The 22,522-nt window shown below is 38.8% G+C and overlaps 1 protein-coding gene across 1 annotated transcript in view; it reads right to left on the minus strand.

Moving 5' to 3' along the window:
* The window catches only part of XRCC5 (X-ray repair cross complementing 5), an 81,441-nt gene that overhangs the window by 11,546 nt on the left and 47,373 nt on the right, over window positions 1-22,522 (minus strand). The window contains exons 17-18 of the mRNA XM_065930620.1: window positions 2,749-2,858; window positions 1,392-1,488 (exon numbers count right to left, since the gene is read on the minus strand). Of these exons, the coding sequence (XP_065786692.1) occupies window positions 1,392-1,488; window positions 2,749-2,858 (207 nt within the window). The remainder of the gene's footprint in view (window positions 1-1,391; window positions 1,489-2,748; window positions 2,859-22,522) is intronic.

A 22,522-nucleotide genomic window follows, 5' to 3' on the forward strand; every position in this document is an offset into this window, starting at 1 on the left:
CCTCAGTGTAATTCATAGCAGGAGCTCAGTAAATAAATGCAAATTGAGTAACGATGTTTTTGTCTAAACCCATTAGGTACCAGATACGGGAATCTGCAGACTTTCTGACTTCTAGCAGTGTGACCAGCTATTGATGGAATTGCAGAAAGCTAAGGTCCAAAGGAAAAACGCTCTTATAAAGATCTTGTCTATCATTTAGCCCAGAGTGTTGAGTTGAGCTCAGTGAGAGCAAAGCAAGGATGGAAAATCTACCCTTTAGTTTTCTCTTCTTCTTAAGATTTTCTTCTGTCTCAAATAGTTGATGCACGAAACGCTCTCAGAAAAGCACATGCATTTAACATCCATTTGTACCTAGAAATGACACAGGTCATGTGTATTCTCTCAACAGGATATATATATGTATCTTGTGTATGTCCTGCAAACTTCTTTTAAGCAAGCAATATACTGGAGGCATTCAATAGCTACCAAAACCAATCTCTTTCATCTACTAGGTTGACAGCAGAGACACAAAAGTGATTTGAGTAAGCCCCATTCACCACCTATTCTAATTGCTTTTGCTCCCCAGTGTAGAAGTTAAAGGGCTGCAAAATTAACTGTCAGGGCAACGGTTGTCTGTGTGATGAAAAACTGCCTGTTAGAAGCTGGAGAGATAGGCATGTGACTCCTTTTTTTACAGAGTTTGCACAGAAGGACAGGCTGAAACTAATTTGGGGGCTCTACTTCAAGTAAGAAGTTTTGTACTTTGCAACATCATTGTTTTCATAATAGGTACTTTTAACAGGTAATATCTTGTGTTTTGGTTCTGAAAGAAAATCAAGGCATATTAAAAGAAATGGGCAAAGGGCATGATAGAAATCAAACAACAAGCTGAAAAGTGAAAGAATGTTTGTTGCCCTCTTCCTATGTTTAATTTGCATTGGTCACTATGAATAAGTGAGTGGCTTTGATGCATGAAGATGCTGGTTGGCTAATATAAAATGACCAAGAACATGGCAATGAAAGATGGAGGAGGGCAAAATGTGGGGGAGGTTAATGAAAGTGCTATGGATCCAGCAGGACTCACAGGTCTAAGAATCTGAGACAGGGATCAATGAATGCCTATACAGCTTCTTCGGTCATCAAACAGAAAGGCACAGTCATGAAAGGGCCACACACTACACAAAGAGTTTAAGATGGGACTTACATGTTTACTTATTATTTATCACTTTGTATTTCTGCTTGTTAATTAAGATTTTTAGTTTACCAAATACTGAGCATTTCCCAAATCCACATGGAAAAATCCACATGGGAAGTCATCAGGTCATCACGTAACACATCACACAATATATTTAGAATTTATACTTGGAAAATATAGGATAACTATTTGGAGAAAAAGACAAATCACACCTTACCATGGACGACAATTTCCCAGAAATGATTTAACTGTTTAATTTCCACTTTCTCTCGAAGGGCTTTCAGGAAATTGTTAAAGCGCTGCTCTTCTGAAAACTGTGGAAGCGTGTGGGGGTAGGGAAGGTGGCAGGTTCAGAGCTCATACAGAAACAAATTCACCCCCAAAGCACTTTATATACATATATACACAAAGCCACCATATTTATTAAAAACACATAAAATGTTCTCCTTTGGTAAATTTCAGCTTCGTTTGCTGGAAGTTGTAAATCTTTCCATCTGTTGAAGGCACAGAACTTTCCATAGCCACCCAGGTTTTTTCGTGGCCTGGTACTTTGTTAAGTTTTAATATAGACAAATTCAAACAGAGCAATTTAGTGGATGCTGTGTACCCATCACCCTTGTAACATCTACACCCTCACTTTCTCCCACGACTCTTGGGTTGTTTTGAAGCAAATTTCAACCATATTAGCTCATCTATAAATATGCAATATCTAAAATATAGACTTAAAAAGTTCACAAAAAATTAATAATAAGAGTAATAACCAGTCAGTATTCACATATTCCCAACTTTCTTTTTATATTTTTAGTTTAAAAAAGGTCATAAGATTGACTGATATGTCTCTAAAGCCTCTTTGGCTCCTCTTCCACCTTCTTCTCTCTTTTTTGGAATCCAATGACCTGGTAATTTAAAGGACACGTGCTGGCAACAGTGCACAAAAGTGTTATCAGACACTCCATCCAGGCAGAGGGGGATGTGTGCACTAAAAACTATTTCCACTACCTTTTCAGCTAAGCAAATCTATCTTCACCTGACTGAGTCATCCTTAGTGTTATACTGACTCTATTTGGCCAAAATTTTGATATTTATCTGTAGGGCATTTGGTTTATCTACTTCTGACTCTTTCATCCCATTCTAATTTTAAAAATATTTTTATTTTCTTATCACTCTTTGTAACTACCTAAACAATTCAAGAAGTAATTTGGTCATTCGCTCAATCCTCTCAATAATTATGTAACTGTATTTTCTCCATCCATTTCCCTAAAATAGCCAAATAGAATCCAATAGAAGAGAAATGTGGTTGACTCAATAAGTAGAAATCATAAAGCCAGGGCTATAGTGTAATAAAAAGCTAACTCCGAGGGATACAACATCCCAGTCACCCACCTATCTTTATTCTTCCTCAGAAATGACAGCAATAGTAACATGAGCTAGTCATTTCTACTCCTCTTGGCACATGTTGCTCTTCACAGTAAGGATGATTATTTTCAAAGCCTAGGCTTATCTGTGCGGTGCTGTATGTCTCTCCGCTGTGATGGTGGCCAACTGTTTAGGAAGAGGACACAGGATAGAGTTACCTGAATGGCTTCTTCCCTGAAGGCTTTGATGCAGTCCATGCTCTTCATGAAATACAGTGTTTCGTTAGTATCCAAAAACTGCTCGATGTGATTTATTAGCTGGTGACTCGCTAGAACATAAGACAATAAATTTATTTTCCTTGATCTGAGTGATGCTTGTTAGAGAGAATGGATGCTCCTGCGTGCCTGTAAGTAGTGTGTTTTTATGGATCAAGAGCCTCCCTGGTGGTCTGTTTGCATAAAAGCCATTCCTCTTTTAAGGGGGTGGATGGGAAGGAAAGATGAGATGCAGAATGCTGATTTCAAAAGTCTACATTTAAAAGGCTTGGATATACTGACATTTGTCAAGAAATAAAATTTCTCAAGTGCTTAGAATTATAGCTAAATGTTCCTTTTGGAATTTCAAACATTTAGCTGTTATTGCTTTTTATTTACCCCCCAAAATTGAGGGACCATTTGGGTATTTCAAAACTGCATTTCCTGATAACGTCATCGAAAATAGATCTTCTATTTCCTCCCCTAATTCCACTCAGGATAAATGTCAAATAGTGTCAGACAAAGAAAAATAATCAGCCAGGGACACTCCACCCCCTTCTAATCACAGGTCACATTAGAAAAGACCAGCCCTCAACTTAATTTGGTAATATCCCCATAGAATGGAAAATCATTGCTACTTATCCTCTGCCGGTAGCTGAATCTTAAGAGTCTCTAAGGTACTCAGCACTCTACAAAGCCATGGATACTTAACAAATGATAATGGTCAGCAAGCAATGTCATAAGTGGTACAGAAAGAGGAAATGCATTGATAACGTTACGGTTTCCAAGGTGGGCTGCAATTTGAGACTGCCTTATAAACAAAACATTTTTCATTTAAAAAAAGCAGAGGAAATTAAAACATAAAGTCATCAGGGAACTTAAAGTGGTTAAGCAGGTCAAAACAGACCCTTAAGATCTGTGTGGAAGAACAAACCAAGGAGATGTGCACAAGTCATGACCTAAAGGCTCATTCTTACTTGCTCCCTCAAACTGCTCACTAGCTGGCTGTTCAGCAATTTGTGCTGATGGTCAAGACATTCTAAGAGTGCACGTTTGCCATTGTTGTGGCCTCACCTGAGCTGTCCCAGTTATGAATGTGTGCCTGCAGTACTAATGAAAACTACTTTCAAGGCTTCCCTCTAAAGGCTAACGGCCACTAGCTGAATCACAGTGACTGGAGCACTGCTCAATACCTTATGAAAAGACATGAAATGCGGTGCCATCAACTTATTTGCTAAGGATCCTGTAGCATGTGGAAAGGATGAAAAAACTGCATGAAGTATTTCCTAATATAACAACTTTGCAGCAAGTGAAAACATCCTTGTAACCATTTCATCTTTTCTACCAACTAGGAGATTATGATCTCCATAACCAACTTGAGGTATTAGAGAAACACTTTTCTGAAATTTCAGAAATCTTTACCTGTGTATCCTACAGCAGTGAATTAACATCCAACTATGATTCAAAGCAGAGAAGGAATGTTTGGATAGGACTTTTTAAACAAAGTTTTAAATAATACAACACTGATCAGTAAGCAGAGCAGAAAACTATCAGCAAGAAGCTGAAACCAACAGAAGCTATCTCCCTCTTTTAGCCTGGAAAGGTAAAGTAAGGGAAATGTTTGATATTTTCATTCAAGCAGCCTGCTTTCTCAGATAGTCTGATATCAAGTTCACTCGACGTTTCTTATCTGGGCACAAATGAGAATTTTTAAAGGCCAAGGGCAATAATCCCAGAGACGTCACGTTTCTCATTTCTTTTGAAATGTGAATGAGGAAATCTCTGCAAGTTATAATGTAAAGCTATAATATTTCTCTTTGCTTGATACAGTGATTATTTTAATTTAGCCTAGTACATACTTGGAAAGAAAGTTATGACCAACCTAGACAGCATATTAAAAAGCAGAGACAATACTTTGCCAACAAATGTCTGTCTAGTCAAGGCCATGGCTTTTCCAGTAGTCATGTATGGATGTGAGAGTTGGACTATAAAGAAAGCTGAGCACTAAAGAATTGATGCTTTTGAACTGTGTTGTTGGAAAAGACTCCTGAGAGTCCCTTGGACTGCAAGGAGATCCAACCAGTCTATCCTAAAGGAGATCACTCCTGGGTGTTCATTGGAAGGACTGATTTTGAAGCTGAAACTCCAATACTTTGGCCACCTGGTGCGAAGAGCTGACTCATTTGAAAAGACCCTGATGCTGGGAAAGACTGAGGGTGGGAGGAGAAGGGGACGACAGAGGATGGGATGGTTGGATGGCATCACTGACCCAATGGACATGGATCTGGATGGACTCCAGGAGTTGGTGATGGACAGGGAGGCCTGGCGTGCTGCGGTTCACGGGGTCGCAAAGAGTTGGACACGACTGAGCAACTGAACTGAACTGAGTACATATTTACTGTGTAACTGTGACATAAAAGATGCTATGCTATGTTCTAAAGGAGACACGATTAAGTTGAAGATAAGATCCTTGCCCTTCGGGAGTTTCCACGCTAATAGAGAATATAACACATATACATAAAAATAGTAACAGGAGGTAAACATGAAGAGCGCTGAGTGGTACAGAAATATATCAACTAATCTGAATTTTAAAAACTCTTTGGTGATTATAAGAAAGCTTTGTGAATTAACATGGCTTTTTTGCTGGGCAATGAATGAAAAATAGAAGTTGGCTATCAGACAGCAAACAAACAGAATGAGCAAAAGTATAAAGCAGAGAGGTGGGAAAGCACGGGTGTATGTGGAGAAAAGCACTCAGTCCAGCACATCGAGCCCATGGCCAGGAGTAGTGAAGAAAAAGGAGGAGAGGCAGGAGGGAAGGGTGTCCCAAGGAGAATGAACAGTGTGCGTGAGGAACTGGGGCAGGACAGAGAAAGTGCAGGGAAAAAAGGCTTCAAGACCAAGCCTTTAAGGAACCTCAGGACTCAGAGGCTATACAGAGCAAAGGCTGCTGACAAAGGAGGTCAAGAAGGGGTGGTCAGGGAGGCAGGAGAGAGTCAGGAGGGTATGGCACCACAGATACTAAGAGAAGAAATTATCTGAAGAGGAGAATTGTCTACTGTGTTATAAAGTGTTACATAAATAATATTACACATTATTATTACATAAATTCTGCAAGGAAAAGAGCGCAATGAGCACAGAAGATAAAGGACTCTAAAACATAGGGTGTCCCTGGGCCCGGGAGCCCATGAGACAACTAGACAGTGCTGAATTGCTCTGCAAAAAACAGTCTCTGTACCCATCTTTATCTTGAATTTTGATGGTGCGCATGCACGCACGCATACACACACACACACACACACACACATACACACAACTGCCACCTTATAGAAAAAAATATTCAAAAGAAGCTAAAATAAAGCCAATGTGAAAGCCAATAATCCATTTGCAATAATGATATGGATTAGAAAGAATACAAAGAAAAGGAAGTAGCAGTCTCAATACTCAGTTTCCATTTAAGAATGACATCCTTATGTATCTGTGGGCCCATCTGGATTTAGTTTTCTTATTTACATATTAGACTGTTCTGTCCTTTTCCCCAGAAGGTTCAGAACGCAGGTAGATAAACATACCCAAACTTCAGATAAACCCAATGAATACACAGAATCAGACTCTGTCCTTCTCAGAACAATCAGTTATGTGGTCTGTGCATCTGGCCCCCTACCTAGACTATTTTGTGGTTCGCTGATTATAATGAACCTTTTAACACCAGTGAATAGATGTGATGGATGATGCTCTAATACACTGAATATCAGAATGGGATGTGGATAAGGGACCTCTCATCCAAACTTTGGTGGCATTTTCATGCCATTTTTAATAAATGTAAAAATGCAGAAATGGCTAACAAAAGTAATCTGACTCTGGCTGGATTATGCTTTTGATTCCCCATTTTCTCCTCCTCCTCATATAGGAAATGCTTTCCTCTGCTTCCAGAGGTGCTTTCCTCTGCTTCCAAATCAATCACAGTGTTCACACGCAGTAAATCACAGCCCCAACTATAATTCACCAAAATGCTTTTTCAGAATTACTCAGAGGCTCAATAATACTCATTAGCAGCTAATATAAAAAATGGCCACTGGACGGGCCATCCATCTTAGGATAGTAGGTCAGGCAAAGGCTGTCATTTATCTCAAGAAGTCTTCAAAATCAAGATGTCTATTCTGGATTTCAAACCTGTCTGTTTTGGATTTTGAGGTTTTTAATAGGGGCATTAATATATTAGCCTAGAATCTGACATGAGTACAGATCGTTGAGACACAAAATGAGTCTTCATACTTATTATACTTTAGTGTTATATTAAAATCTTATCAAGATTCAAAAGTTTTATGTAAGAGGAAAATGGTGGTATTTTTTTGATCTGAAATGTATGCTTTTTCTCTCTCTCCAGAAAACCTTTAAACACCTTCCAAAAGTGAAAGGGATAGTTGCTCAGTCCTGTCTGACTCTTTGAGACCCCATGGACTACAGCCCACCAGGCTTCTCCTGTCCTAGAACTTTGCACACAAAAATACTGGAATGGATTGTCATTCCCTTCTCCACAGGATCTTCCCAACCCAGGGATCAAATCTCAGTCTCCTGCATTGCAGGCAGATGCTTTACCATTTGAGCCACCAGGGAAGCCCCCCAAAGTTCTACAAAACGAATCATCCCCCTTCCTGCTGCTTAGTCATGACCACCTGGAGCCATGTGCTTGCTGGCCTCTGACCTGACATTTACTTACTCTTCTCTTTTCTGCAAAGATGTTTCCAACAAAGTGAAAGAAAGTCATTTACTGAGGGTTTTTTCCCCTCTATCCTACAGAGCCAAAAGAGCAGTAGTTCACTCAACTGTCACACATTGTGTATAAGGGACTGGAAAGCTATCTCAAATGATTTTGCTGAACCCAGGCATCATTCAGGATGTTTATCAATTTTCTTCTCGTGATCTCAATGCCTTATGTGAATTTTACTTATTGAAGAGGGGCACATTTTACAGATGCCAGCAGTTAAATCATTTTAAAATGTTCAACAGTTTACATAGTCAATGACAATGGCATCTTTGTTAAAGAAAATAAAGTGACAATAAAAAATCTAATATTTAAATTAAAAAAGTATATGATCAGGTCAGTCATTAAGAGAATTAAAAGGAGTAAATCTATCAATAACAAATAAAAATCTAAGCAAGCAGTTCAGTTTATAGCCAATGAAATCCACATGTAAATTACTATCACTGTTTTCAAAGCAAAAAGTTAACAAGGAACATTTGCCTGGTAAGAAAACAAGTCTGTGTTTTCATACAGGGAACAAAAATCAGTCAGAAAGAGGCTTCCCTGTGTCTCAAATAGGGTATAAACTGGCCATTGTGGGTAGAGGCTTTGTGCGTTATCAGCCAGGGTCCAAAGAGAAGAACAGAAATCACTGAATATTTAACCCAAGAAATTTAATGTAGGCAACTGTTAACACAGGTGATAAAGAACTGTAAAGCCAACTATGGGCACTGTAACCCAGAGATTAGAAATAGCAAGAAGCCCCTAGTACCCCCTGGCACCACAGGGGAACAAGAACAGAGCAGAAAGGAGATAAGAGGAGGGGATAACTAAAGCCTGCCCTCTGGGAGCAGAAACCATGGAGGACTTGGAGATGCTGCCCTACTTGGCGGGGGCGGCGGGGAGGAGGGTGAAAGAGAAATACTCTGGCTTCTCCCTCCCTCCTTACTTCTCACCAACCTCTTACCAGGATCTGAACCTGTAGGGAGCCAGTAGTTGTGGGAGCCTGGAAGATGCAACCTGCGGGGACAGGCCCTACCCCACTCCTCCCCGCAGACCCCAGGCACCCAGGGAAAGGGTGAGCAGAGGACCGAGGGGCCACTGGCACAGTGGGTTATCATGAACCCACAGGAGTGCATGCCCCATTTACACATCAGATATTTGCAGGAGACAGAAATTAACAAAGCATTCTTGAACTTAAATAATAAAGGAATATAAAGTACATACGCCTTTTCTTCATTACTGAACTCTTCCCATGGTGTTCATGACCTTTAAGGAGTCAAATGCACTTCAGGGAATGTAAGAACAAAAAGAAGGTATCCTAAATATTTTCCCTCTAAATGACATAAGATGTGCTGATTTATTTCTTTAAATACCCTTTCGACTTCTACTTCTAAAAGAATTTGGATTTGTGATCCCAGGAATTTATCCTGAATGTTGTGCTTCTTGGTCTGGTTTTATTGCTGTCTTTAGTTTTGCAGTCTTTAATGAAATCTGCTTACTGGGGAAAAATAAATCACTGGTGGCAACAAGAGAAACTAAGAACCAGGGGTAAAGGATAAGCGTTATGAACCTGAAAGTGACACTCAATTGTTGTCTTGTTTTTAAGCAGGTGGACTGTGGACTGGACACAGCTCTGTCCTGCCTTTTACCTCTGCCCCACCCTTCTCCCTTTTAGAAACTGTTCTGCTAGACTCTTGCCCCAAATTTCCTCATGTAGCAGACAGAAGAAGTACCCTGCCTCCCTTGAAAGAATAGAAAAAGTCAGCAGATATGACAGAGAATACCACAGCTATAATATTATGCATGACCAGTGGCACAGGAAATTGAACTAAGGTATGGAAAAGCGCTGACCACTTCAACAGTACAGATACAGCCCTGGTAGTTGTTTTTCATTATTAATATTTTTCTTACCAGTAACTAAAAAACTCAATTAAAACTTCACCATTTAAGCTCCGTAAATTAAGTCACAGCCCATTTTTTCATGCTTAACGATTTTCTCATTAAGTGCAGTAATTTCTTACAAATTGCACTAATAAAAGTAAGTCTTGCTGGGTGTTTTCCCCCTCTTTTTAAATGCTGCCTTTTCATTGATGTGTTAAATTAAAACCCCAGGCACAAAGAGTGGAGTAAGTGCAAAGTCTTTATTGTTCAGACTCCAATCGGCAGACTATGAGATCTCTCTCATTTTATTTTTGTTTTCATTTGAGCTAACTGTGAGGCCTACTTTGTAGCCACAGGAAGAAAGATTTTGAAGGTCTCTTGGTCTTAGCTCACTCTAGAAAACAAGTGATAATGTAAGCTAATGAGAAACTAGAAAAATGGCATTTGGTTCAGCCCACTGCCTTCAAGATCAGTTTATGAGCGGGAACATGACGACAAGACCTTTTCATTCTGGACGAATAATATTTCTCATCTTAAATAACTTGGGTGTAAGACTAGATCTGTCCCCAAGTTGGTTGGAAATTTTTAGGCTTGCTGGTCGGTGGGTGGCAGTTTTATGGTACTCTATGGCCTTTCAATTTTTTATTAAAAATTCTATTTATTTATTCAATTTAACTATTAAAGGCCCACCAAATACATCCCATGAAACCTGAAGATTATCAGTTCATATTTACAAGGCTTATAGCATGTAACTAAAGACCAAAGAATGTCCATTCTTTACTCTAACTAATTCCTTCATTTCCAGACAGGAGTGTACTTTAAGTAGTGCAAATCGGGGGCATGACACGAACATAAGGAAGAAACAAAAGGAAGTCCTTCTCATCAAACGAGGAAGTGATATCTTCAGCTCACTTATATAATGTATATGCTTGGAAGAACACGTTGAAGATGGGAGTAGGGAGTGGAGAGGGCAAGAGAAAGAGCATCTTCATAATTTTCTAAGGTCCTAAAACAAATGTTCAATTCTACAATGGTGAAGCATACTAAAATAAGATATTTTACTAAATACTGCAGTGATACAGAAGAATTCAGAACTAAACCATCTAGCTTCCATTCTGGATGAGTAGTGGGAGAGAGGCAGAATGCAAGATGACAGTATTTGGTACTGTAGGCATTTCATAGTCTCTGTCCAGCTTCATACCTGAGTGGATGCCATCAAACTAATACAGGAAGTAGGCAGAGGGAACCAAGCAGACACAGAAAGAGGGCAGCCAAGAGAAAATGCTGGGACTGGAGACCAGTCTAGCAGTGGGGTCCAATTAAAAGTTGGTAATTGCATGGAACCGAAATTCATGTATCAGTTGAAGAGATACAGTGAGTGATGAGTCAGACTCCTCAGCAAGGAGAGAAGCAGATGGCCGCTAGCTGAATGTGCTTTTGGGGATGATGGAGGGGGAGGCAGGGCACAGAGCTTCACAGTGCCTCAAGAATCTGACTAATTCTTAAATGGAATATCAAGAACCAGAAGTTTAAAAACCATACTCCATGTATAAATCTTAAAAACTGGTAAATAATGATGTACTATGCATATTTGGTATCTTTTCTTAAGGACCCTTCAGACCCCTCTTTTTTTTTTTTTTCCATTTTTTCCCCCGTTTTTGATTTTTGTGAAGAAAGTTGTATAATATTCTAGAACTCAAAATACAGAGATGCTTCTTCTCTGACGAGGCTAAGATTTATAAATCAATCCGGAAAATCTGAGGGTTAATCTGGCTGTAATTCAAAAATTCAAATCATGATTATTCCTAAGCACTGTTTTATTAAGGACAATGATGGAAACAAAAAAATTGCTACTAGCCAGCAGACTCAGAGAGCAGAAAAACAAACGGAGGTTTTATTTGCATAGACCAGCAGCAGCAGCAGCTTTGATAATGAATCATATTACAATAAAACTACTACCAGGCATTAATATCCCAGGACACATGGGCTCTTAAATCTCAAGAATCTCTTTGCAGCGTTGGGGCCGGGATCTGGCGGGGTGAGAAAAAACAAAGGGACATTCATACAGAAGGGCAGTGAAGTGAATGTCACAAGAGTATTAGCAGGTGTCCAGTGTGGTTTGAGCACAGGGAACACAGAGGGGACCTGTAGAAGATTGGTCTAGAATGGCAGGATGCGACCAGGTTGTGTGAAGTCTTGACTGGAGGACTAATTTCAAAGACACGGAGAGTGATTAAGAAGGGTTGAACCATAATCAAATCTGTGCTGTAAGAAGCTAAATCTGTACCAACACATAGGATGAGTTGAACAAGAAGAATTTTGAGGGTAACTAATATAGGATGCTATAACTGTCCAATGGTGAAATGATGGAAGCCTAAATTGTACTAGTGGTATTTAGGGTGGAAATGAAAAGAGATATGAAACAACTGGATTAGAAAGTGATTAAAAATTAGAAGAAACTTAGAACTAGGTACAAAGCGGTTAGAAACACTCATCAACAATAAATTCAAGAGGAAAAATAACAGCAGAAACAAAAATCCCTTATTTCTGCAGAAAGTCCTATTAACGCTCATAGCACTAGGACACCCCATCACTTTGGCTGCTGCCTCACTTGGGATACCTTTCTCTGGGCCCTCTCCTATCCAGCCTTTTATTGCTCAGGTCTGCCAGCCTCTTCCACGAATTCTTCCTCACACCGGTCAACCCACCTGCACCTATACCCGTACTCTGCATCCTTCCTATTGTTTTGGATAAACTATCTGTGTGTGCAACTATATAAATTATTCCTTCCACCTGTGCCCTAAAACTCACACCTCTCCCCTACTCAAGAATCTCATTATTCTCATGTCTTTACAGACCATTTCTATAGTGACTTCTCCTAGATTTATATTTACAACTCAGGCCTTTTTCTTAAAGTCAGGACCTGTATAACCAACTTAATATGTCTTTATATTCTCAATAAATGTCAACACCTTCCAGTTGTTCAGGCCCAAATACTTAAGAGTCACCCTTGACTTGTTTCCTTCTCTCACATCCTATTTTCAGACTATCAGCAAAACCTGCCAAGAATATATATATATGTATATAAATATATCTCAAGAGTTTGACCTCTTTTCACTACTTCTCACTTGGCTCACTGCAGTGGCTTTCTAACTCATCTGCCTGCTTCGACCTTGCCCAGTCTCAACAGGGCAGCCAGAGTGCCTTTTAAAACATAATCAATCAGCTCATCTTCTACTCAGAACTCTTCAGCAATTTCCCATTTCACTCAGAGTAAAAGCAAAAGGTTAGGAGGCCCTACATGACACGTGCCCCAGATACCGCTCTGATCTCTGCTTCTTTCCTCCAGCCACGCTGGCTTCCCCGATACTCCTGGGCAGTGCTCCCTCTTGGCTGCAGTGTTCCCCAGATAGCTTCCCACACTCTACCTTCCACGTTCCTCAATGCTCTGTTCAAATGACAACCAAGCAGCAAGCCTTCCTTGGTCCTCTATGTAAAATCACAAGCCTGTAACAACCCCAGCATTCACTTTCCCACCAGTATCCTGTTTTAATTTTTCTCTATAGTGATGATGCTATTAGGAGTTGAACAGGGTTCCCTCCAAATTCACGTTCTTCCTAGAACTTCAGAATGTGACCTTATTTGGAAATAGAGTCCTTGCAGAGTGATCAAGTCAAGATGAGTTCATAACGGGGAGGTGGTGCTGATCCAGTAAGATGGTGTTCATATACGAAGAGGGAAATCTGGATGCAGATACACAGAACTCCAGCTGGAGATGAGGCAGACTGGAGGGATGCATCCACAAGCTAAGGAACACCAAGGACTGCCAGCTGTCACCAAAAGCTAGGAGACTGGCGCGGAATGGGCTCTCCCAAGAGTCCTTAGAGAGAACCAGCCTGATGGACACCTTGATTTTGGACTTCCAACTTCCAGAACTGAGAGAAAATAAACTTGTTATTCTAAGCCAGCCAGCTGGTGTACCTCATTACAGCAGCCGTAGGAAACGAATCCAAGTGCTTACCACCACTTGACATAGATTTTATTCATTTACTGTCTGTATCTTGCCAAAATGACTAGCACATAATAGGCATTCAACCACCACTTGCTGAATGGATGAATAAATGATCGAGGCCTCCTGAGTTACTCCCCTAAAAGCTTCATGTCAAGAAGACATGAAGATGTCTTTCTCTGTTCCTTCAACTTAAATCCATACATTGCGTATTCAGTATTGGCTATCACTGGGGAGAATGGACAGCCTAGAATTTGTATCACCACTCTTTCATTTTTACAGAGAAAGAAATAATTAAAACAAAGATCCCTTAAAAGAGAAAATGCAGAGACAAAGAGTAACAGCCTACAAATGATGTATACAGGAGTCAGATATATCATTTCCACATTACTATAACTATATATGCAGGCAACTTTGTTGCTGTCATTTACTAAGAATGAATTAGCCTCACCCCCATCTTGTTGTAAGCTCTTTTTACCCTCTTAGGTCAAGATGCTTGACCCCACTGCCTGACTATAGCCTCAATTTACCATACCCTAAAACAATAAATCATCTTGACTATAATATAGAACATTAACAGGGATTAACAGGGTTATTCTTACGAAGAGAGAGTGAGAAAGCAAGACAGAGAATGCTGGTTATAAGGAGGGTTTGGAAGAGAGGGGGACAATGAATGAAGAGATTTCTTCTTTTTATGTGCTACTTATTGTATTATTATTTGACTTTTTTTCAATGAGTATATACTTATTTTTTAATGAGAGGTCTAAGAAGCAATTAAATCATCTTGAAACTGTAAGAGACTATTAGATAAGTAAACAATAAACAATTATTTCTATTTCTAATGAGTTCTAAGTGGAAACATATTTTTCATGGATTGGCATTTATGGGTGGCAATTACTCTGGACATTTCTATTTCACTGATCCTTTAATTTCTTTTGTTTTCTTTCTCTACCACCTACTTCTTTCTGTTTATTACTCATTTACTTAAATGGCAGTATGAAAAAGGACCTTAGAAAATATTTAATTTTGCCCACCAGCCTTCAGGTTAGTCTACCAATTTGAATCAGATTTGTAGAAGGCAAATTTTATCTTTAGTTTATAGGTTTAATCTCCTCTATAATTCCTTATATTTAAAATTCCAATGTGTAAGTGGCTTCATTAATTGCGGGATAAGCCAACCTTATGTGTGAGACAAATAATGAATCAAACAAAATACACCCATGCTTGAGAAAAATGGCACAAAGAAGAAACAAATGAAAGGCGGAAGCAATGAAAGCTTTGAATTTTCTGAATCTGTAAACACTAAAGTGAGACGGTTTTCCCTGTACTGTATAAGCTTGTCATTTACTAATGTAAGGGACTTCCCTGTGACTGAGACAGTAAAGAATCTGTAATGCGGGAGACCCAGGTTCAATCCCTAGCTTGGGAAGATCCCCTGGAGAAGGGAATGGTTACCCACTCCAGAATTCTTGCCTGGAGAAGCCCATGGACAGATGAGACTGGTGAACTACAGTTCATGGGGTCACAAAGAGCTGGACACAACTAAGTGACCAACACTTTACTAATGTAAATGAATTCCTCCCACGAAGCAGAGAATTCTGAAATACAAACATAATCGTGTGATATACATACCGACGTTTATTTTTTTTAAACTCCAGTACCTGAAGACCTTTATTTAAAATACACCCTATTACTTGAATTGACAATGTTTCTTTATTGGTACTCTACAGACATTCACTTGGGTTTCTAGACAGTTGTTTAGCTAGATGAGGCAAAAATATAAAGGTCTCGCTAGGCCACAAGGTCTCAAGGTAAATAACCTTCCATACTCAAAATATCATGGAAAACAACTAGATAGAAAATCAACAAAGGTACAGGTTTGAACAAACTATCATCCAAAGTGATCAACTTGACATTTACAGAAGCCTGAACCTAGCAACAACAGAATAGATATTCTTTTAAAGGACATATGAAACATCTGTCAAAAGAGTCTAAATGCTAAGCCATAAAATAAGTCTCAATAAATGTAAAAAGTTGAAGTCACTTTGAAATGTTCTCTGGTCAAAACAGAATTAAATTAAAACTCAACAACAGAAATAAAATTGGGAACTTCCTAGTATTTGGAAATTAAACAACACAGTTCTAAATAATCCAAAGATCAAAGTAACCACAAAAGGAATTAGATTGTATTTTAATTGAGTGAGAATGAAAAGTTTATGGTGCACAGTTAAAGAACTGGCTAGAGAGAAATGTACAGATTTAGATACCTATGTTAGAAAAAAGTTTCAAATCAATAATCTAAACTTATACCACAAGAAATTAAAAAAAGAGCAAATTAAATCCAAAGTGAGAAAAAGGAAGGGAAAATCAAGATCAGAGCAGAAATCAATGAAATTTTTTAAAAAAATAATGAAGAAAATCAGTAAAACTAAAAGTCAGATCTTCTATAAAAGAGAAACTTTATTTAGACTAACTGAGAGAAGATACAAATTACTAAAAATCAAGAATAAAAGCAGTCATATACCTAACAACCACAGAACTTAAAAATTATAAGGGAAAAATAATGTGAACAATGCTATGCCAACAATTAGACAATGTAGATGAAATGGACAAATTTATATAAAGATACAAATTACCACCAGTGATTCAAGAAGAAATAGGAAATCTGACTAAATTTATCTTAAGTAAAATAACTGAATTAGTATTAAAAACTTTCCCACAAAGAAACCAGGCCCAGAAGTCTTCACTGACAAATTTTATACTTTATTTAATGCAGAAACCATACCAATTCTGAAAAGGAGGAAAGAATACTTCCCAACTCATTCTGAGGCCTGCCTTTCCCAGATACCGAAGCCAGACAAAGATACCACAAGAAAACTACAGGAAAGTATCACTTATGAACATACACACAATAATCCTACCAAAATATGAGCAAAATGAATTCATAAACATTAAAAATGGATTATTTACCATGACTGACTGGAATTTACTCCTGTAGTGCAAGACTGGTTTAGCAACTGAAAATCAATGAACATAGTATACCATATAAATAGACAAATTGTAACCATCTCATAGATGTAGAACATGCACCTGAGGAAACTCAACACTCATTCAGAGCAAAACTCTCTGTCCCCTAGGAGTGGAAGAAAACTTTTCAAGCTGATTAAGGGGATCTGAGAAAACTTACAACTAATATTATACTAATGGTGAAGGACTAAAAAGCCAACACTGTACTGCATGTTCCAGCCAGTAAAATTAAAAAAAAAAAAGAAACTGAAAGCAATACAAGTCACAAAGGAAGAAGTAAAACTGCCTTTATTTGCACAGTATGATCCTGTAAGTAGAAAATCCTAAGGAGCATATAAACATACAAATATCCATAGCAGCATTGTTCTTAATAGCTAAAAACTGGAAACAACCCAAATATCCAGCAATTGGTGAATGGATAAACAAAATGTGGCATATTCATTAAAATGGAATACCATTCAGCACAAAAAAGAAGTCAATTATTGATACATTCTACAACATAGACAAACGTCAGAAACCTTATGCTAAATAAAAGAAGCCAGACACAGAAGCCTGCATATTGAGTGATTCCACTACGGAATTTTCAGAAAAGACAAATCTATAGAGACAGAGAGAGGTTGGCTGAGGTGGTTGTGAGAGAGAACGGATTACAAACTGTCAGGGGGATCTCTGTGGAGCTGAGGGAAAAGGTTTTCAACTGGGTTGCGGTGATGATTGTGTAACCTTTTTCATTTATAAAGAATCACAAAATTTTACTTAGAATGAGTACTTTTATAGCAGAAAATGATACTGCAACAAACTGTTTAAAAATTGGCAATAAATAAGTGCAATTTAACTAAAGATTTGTGGAGATTTACCACAGCTAGAAGGGAGACACGAGGTGTTCTACTACAGAATAACCGCTAAAAAGCTCAAACAATAAATCTTGTCCTTAATGTCCCAACGGAACTCTACTAGATTCCAAGGGCGAGAGAATTATAGCTTGATAGTTTCCATATGAGAAATGGCTCCTGACTCCAATGGCCTACCAGTGAAACACTGAACAGTGACCACCCTGAGTGTTACGGCTGCATCTCATTACTGCTAAAAGACAATTCAGCAGCTTAATCTGACAAAGGAAAAGAAAATGAGCCTATATTAGCCAGCTCAGTCTGACAGAACAAAATATCATGGACCAGCTGGCTTCAACAACAGAAATGTATTTCCTCACAGTTGGAAGCTGGTGTCAGGTTTGGGTGGGGGCTCTCTTTCTGGCTTGCAAACAGTCACCTTCACATCAGAGAGAAAAGAAAAAGAAGAGAGAAGAGAATGCAAACTAGTGTCTCTTTTATAAGGGTTACTAATCTCATTAGGAGGGCTCCACCATCATGACCTCATCTAAATCTAATGACCTCCCAAAGGCTCCATCTCCAAATACCATCACATGAGGGGTCAGGGCTTTAATATACAAATTTGGGGAGGACACAATTCAGTCTACAGCAAGGCCTTTAATCATAACTGTTAACTAAAAGTTTTTTTTTCCCCAACTGTCCAGAAGGAATTGCAAAAAAAAAAAGAAGTTGATTTTTTTCCTCTATATCCAAGGATATCTATGCTGCTAATATTCTCAAGCCCTGCTGGAACTGTGTTCTATATCTGAACCAAATTCCCTTCCCTTTTCTGGCCCAAGAAACAAGTATGCCATTTTTTAAAGTTTTATGTAGACATGAAAACAGACAGGACTAACAGTACCTAATTAAACTTACCACTTCTTTCTGTGTCAGCATATTTTTTGCCCTGGGCTTGCAATTTGAAGGTGGGGTGGGGTGGGGTAGGGGGAACCAAAACATTTTTACTGCATTTAAGCTGTTTCTGGGTTCCTCTTAACACATTTCAACCTATTAGTGACTATTCTAACAAAAGATTAACATCCTTTCCTAAACATTTCCATTGGTTAAGAGCTTCTGCTGTTTGCTACAAGCAGTCATTTTCAGTCATTGACTACAGCAGTTTGCAGATCAGCAAAATCAGAAATCAGTTTCCTTTCTCAACCAGCTGGGCTTACAAAGCAGTCATGAAGACAGCTCAATTCAAGGACAACTAGGAGAACCAAGTACAATGCCCTGCATGACAGTGATCTACTATGCACCATGAATTACAGTCAAAAAAGAAAAAGAACCAAACTGCCCTAAGTACTTCAACAGTTCTCTGCTTCACAAATCACTCTCATTAGCACTTCTTGCAAGGGTGAACACCAACAGCAAGCTGGATACCACACCCTTTTCCAGAGAACCCATGATTAATTCTGTTTCCAGCAGAGCCAACTGTGAGCACCTGCCTGGTTGCACTGCTGGCACGGGTCATCAATGCAAGCCAGTGGGTCACCACATTACATGCAGACTTGAACGAACTCTGTGTTCTTCTAGCTGTTCTGACACAGAGAAACCATTCATGTGAGTTCCACATTTTCAGCCAGAGAAAAAAACATCCTTTCTATTTTTAACATAAAAAACCAAAAAAAAAAAAAAAAAAAAAAAAAACAACTCAGCAAATTTAAGACAAGCAACTTTACCACCTGGCATGAGAAAACAAAGCATTGGGAGACTGAAAATGCTGTGTGTATCACACATAGGTGTCCTTTAATGCTCTCAGGAAGAAATCTTGGTGCTTACTGAGAGAGTTTACCTATTAGCAAACAGTTTTTGATTTTCATGCTCTCATTTTTAACATACAGCTAGGCTACAATTTACAAGAGTCATACTCTGTAATTAGAGATACTCTGATCCACAGATTGACAGGAATTTGAAAAGATGTTAGAAGCTGAGTAAGAAGGGACAGGAGACTTTTAGGACAAATGTGAAAACTGAAAACACTTACTTATAAAGTGGTTGTGTGTATATGCTAGTCTTTGACTTCTATGTCATGTCTTTCTCTGTTTTTTCTCTTTGTCTTCAATGATTTCATTGGAATTATTTGGTTAATGAGTTTTATTACATTAAACTGTAAACTTCAGAGCAGTTGTGTACAATCTAATGCAATGTAAGCAACCAATGGAGATGTTTAAGGTCACAAAAGGTTAACAACTGGCTCTGATCCACACATTTGCAATAATCTGTGGAAAGTCATCTCAACCATTCTGGGCCTAAAACCATGGGCCACATGGAAGATGAACAAGACCCTAAGAGTCACTGATACACAATTATCACATCAAATAATAGCATATCTTTCTAGTAGGGGTCCTTTACAATTCCAAATAAACTTTAATTTTAAAATTCACATTGATAAGTGAGGTATAAATTTAGCATGGATCATCACGTTTTAGAGTTTAACAATTTAAAACTAGTCAAAAAGAAGGTCAATGAAGGACAAGTAAAATATTTAATAAAAAATATAAAAGTATAGACTAAATCTCTAGAATCTGTAATCATGTATTTTCTCTCTCATGATTACATGGATCACTGTTGTCTTGGGGAAAGCTAATAAAGTATGTCAAATTGTTAAATAAACTTTTAAAGGGCTAACAATACTAAAAATTTTAGTTCTGTTTGTATTTAGTATCCTTTTTTCAAGATGTTTAAGGTACTTAACAGAAGCTATTTTTCTCTGTTATTTTCTCCGTGCAAAACAGATAAAGGCCATATTTTTTATTTTCTTATGTTTATCTAGAAAGGGGTATGATAGGTTATATAATTCATAGTGAAGATTAATAAACCATTAACAAAAGAAAATACATAAAACACACACATATGGGAATTTTTTCCCAGATCCCTTAAGAAACTTGGATTGAGAACACAGAGGTTAGACTAGATTTATGGTAGAAAATCATATGGGTCAGTCAGTGCTCTACTCACAGAGTTGAAAGAAATTATTTATTTGACTTTGCTGAATAATATAATTTCATTACTAGCTGCATTGATAACATTCTGCCTAGTTTTGGGCAATCCTGCAGAAGTAAATTTTAAGAAACGTCCTTTAAAATTGGAAGGATGTTGCTTGATATATGAGACCAAGAGGTCGGAGAACGAAGATGGCAGACTAGAGGATGAGACACGATCCAAACAGAGTGAGAGGAAAAGATGTGAGAACCATGAAATACCTCAATGGCCACAGAAGTGACTGACCATCATCTATCAAACGGCTGTGCACGTTACACTCACTGCAAATAAATCTGATGTTAGATATCAGACCCCAAATAGGAGTCCATATCACTCCAACTCAGGATGTTTTAGATATCAGACTCCAAATAGGAGTCCAAACCACTCCTACTTAGGATGTTTTAGATATCAGACCCCAAATAGGAGTCCATACCACTCCTACTTAGGATGTCTTTTCTTGACAGGTTTGTTTTTTAACCAATCATGCTCCTGTGAATTCAGTTTGGTGGAACAGGGCTCCGCTACCTTGTCACTACTCAGGGGTCTCCGAGAACTGTGGACTCAGGTTCTCTCAATAACTCACAAGTGCACATAACAGACATCACAGATGATGGAACTCATGGGCTTATGGATACTGTGTGAGGGAAACAAACCCACCTTCACAACTGAGAGATGATTATCTTATACAGAGAATAAAGAACAAGAATTTTCTATTGTAAAACTGTAGTAACAGAATGGCAGGTGCAAGGAAGGGGGAAAGTTGAACCAGAAAGAGAAGGGCACATAAGAATTAAAGACATCTCATAGAAGCATCAACAGCCAGAATGAACATGTTCCTGGGGTTCGGTGTTACTTGCTCTATGTCAGTAAGCTTAGGACAAGGAACATCGCTTACACTAAAAACCAGAAAAGAAAATGTGTGTTGCTGACTGCTCATGTCAAGGGGACAGGATCACATGACTCTGAGTTGAAAGTTTTGGATGACTCTGCTATTGGTTCAAGGGCAAAGGATTTACACCCGTACTTTAGTTTATAACAGAAGTTAAAGGGCCAAGTTTTAACAAAGGGTAAAACTACCCATTATTAATCACACTTTTGGCCACTCCATTTAAAAAATAGATATACAGGAGAGGAGAGAAGGACTTCTGCCTTCCCTGCCCAAGGCAGAGATCTCTAGAAGATCAAAACCAGGGAGGTAGCTTTAAGTTTGGGGGAGTTCTTCAGGCTTACAAGTGAGTCTTGACTCACCAAGACATTTTCAAGTAGAAGAACACGGGAGGTAGAAAAGGAATGAAGACATAAAATTTCTGAAGCTTGAAGCAAGAAAGAGAAGCCAAATGAGGACCATGAGACAGAACTAACTGCTAAAAAGTGGGCAGTCCCATTTTTTTGCAGTTCGGCAGAAAGTCTGCTTTTGTGAGGTCACTGGAGATCTCTGACTGACCAAGTTCCGGAACGAGGTCCAGAGGGACATCCACCATCACAACACTATGGTGTGCCAGGACTCAGTCACCTTCAACAGGGTCAACAGTCTACCGATCAAAATCCTGGCTGTGGGCACAGGTTTGAGATGCTTGACCTTGTAATGTTTAAACAAACAAACAAAAAAAGGGCATAGGAAAGGAAGGCACTAGGAATCAGGAGAAATAGTACTGCTAAGTAGAAAAACCCAGTATTTGAAGGACACATGGATTTGAATCCCTGTGTGATTTTGGGGGGAAGTTAATTTCTTCCAGTTTTACAGATTTTCCTCCTGTAAAATGGGAATAATAATAACTATTGTGACCTATGGGCTTCCCAGGTGGCTCAGTGGTAAAGAATCTACCTGCCAGTGTAGGAGATGCAGGTTTTGATCCCTGGATCGGGAAGATCCCCGGGAGGAGGACATGACAACCCACTCTAGCAGTCTTGCCTGGGAAATCCCACGGAGAGAGGAGCCTGACAGGCCAGAGTCCACGGGGTCACAAAGAGTCAGACGCGACTGAGCATGCACACATTGCGGCCTATATGCCATCGAGGGGTCACCTGCCACTGTTATTTTCACAAGACTGCTTTAATCCCCAACTAGCTTAGGAAAAACAGTGTCTTCCTAAGATATAAGCAAGTTCTCAAGAATTTACTCTCTCAAGACCTCTTTAGACTCTGGCATCTGGCGTTCTCAGGAGCTTTCTCTGCCCTGTCTGAAGTTAACTCCAGACCCGAAACTCTGCCTCCTCACCA

Source organism: Muntiacus reevesi, chromosome 3 (genome assembly GCF_963930625.1).
Source record: "Muntiacus reevesi chromosome 3, mMunRee1.1, whole genome shotgun sequence".
In the NCBI taxonomy this organism is placed as follows: domain Eukaryota; kingdom Metazoa; phylum Chordata; class Mammalia; order Artiodactyla; family Cervidae; genus Muntiacus; species Muntiacus reevesi.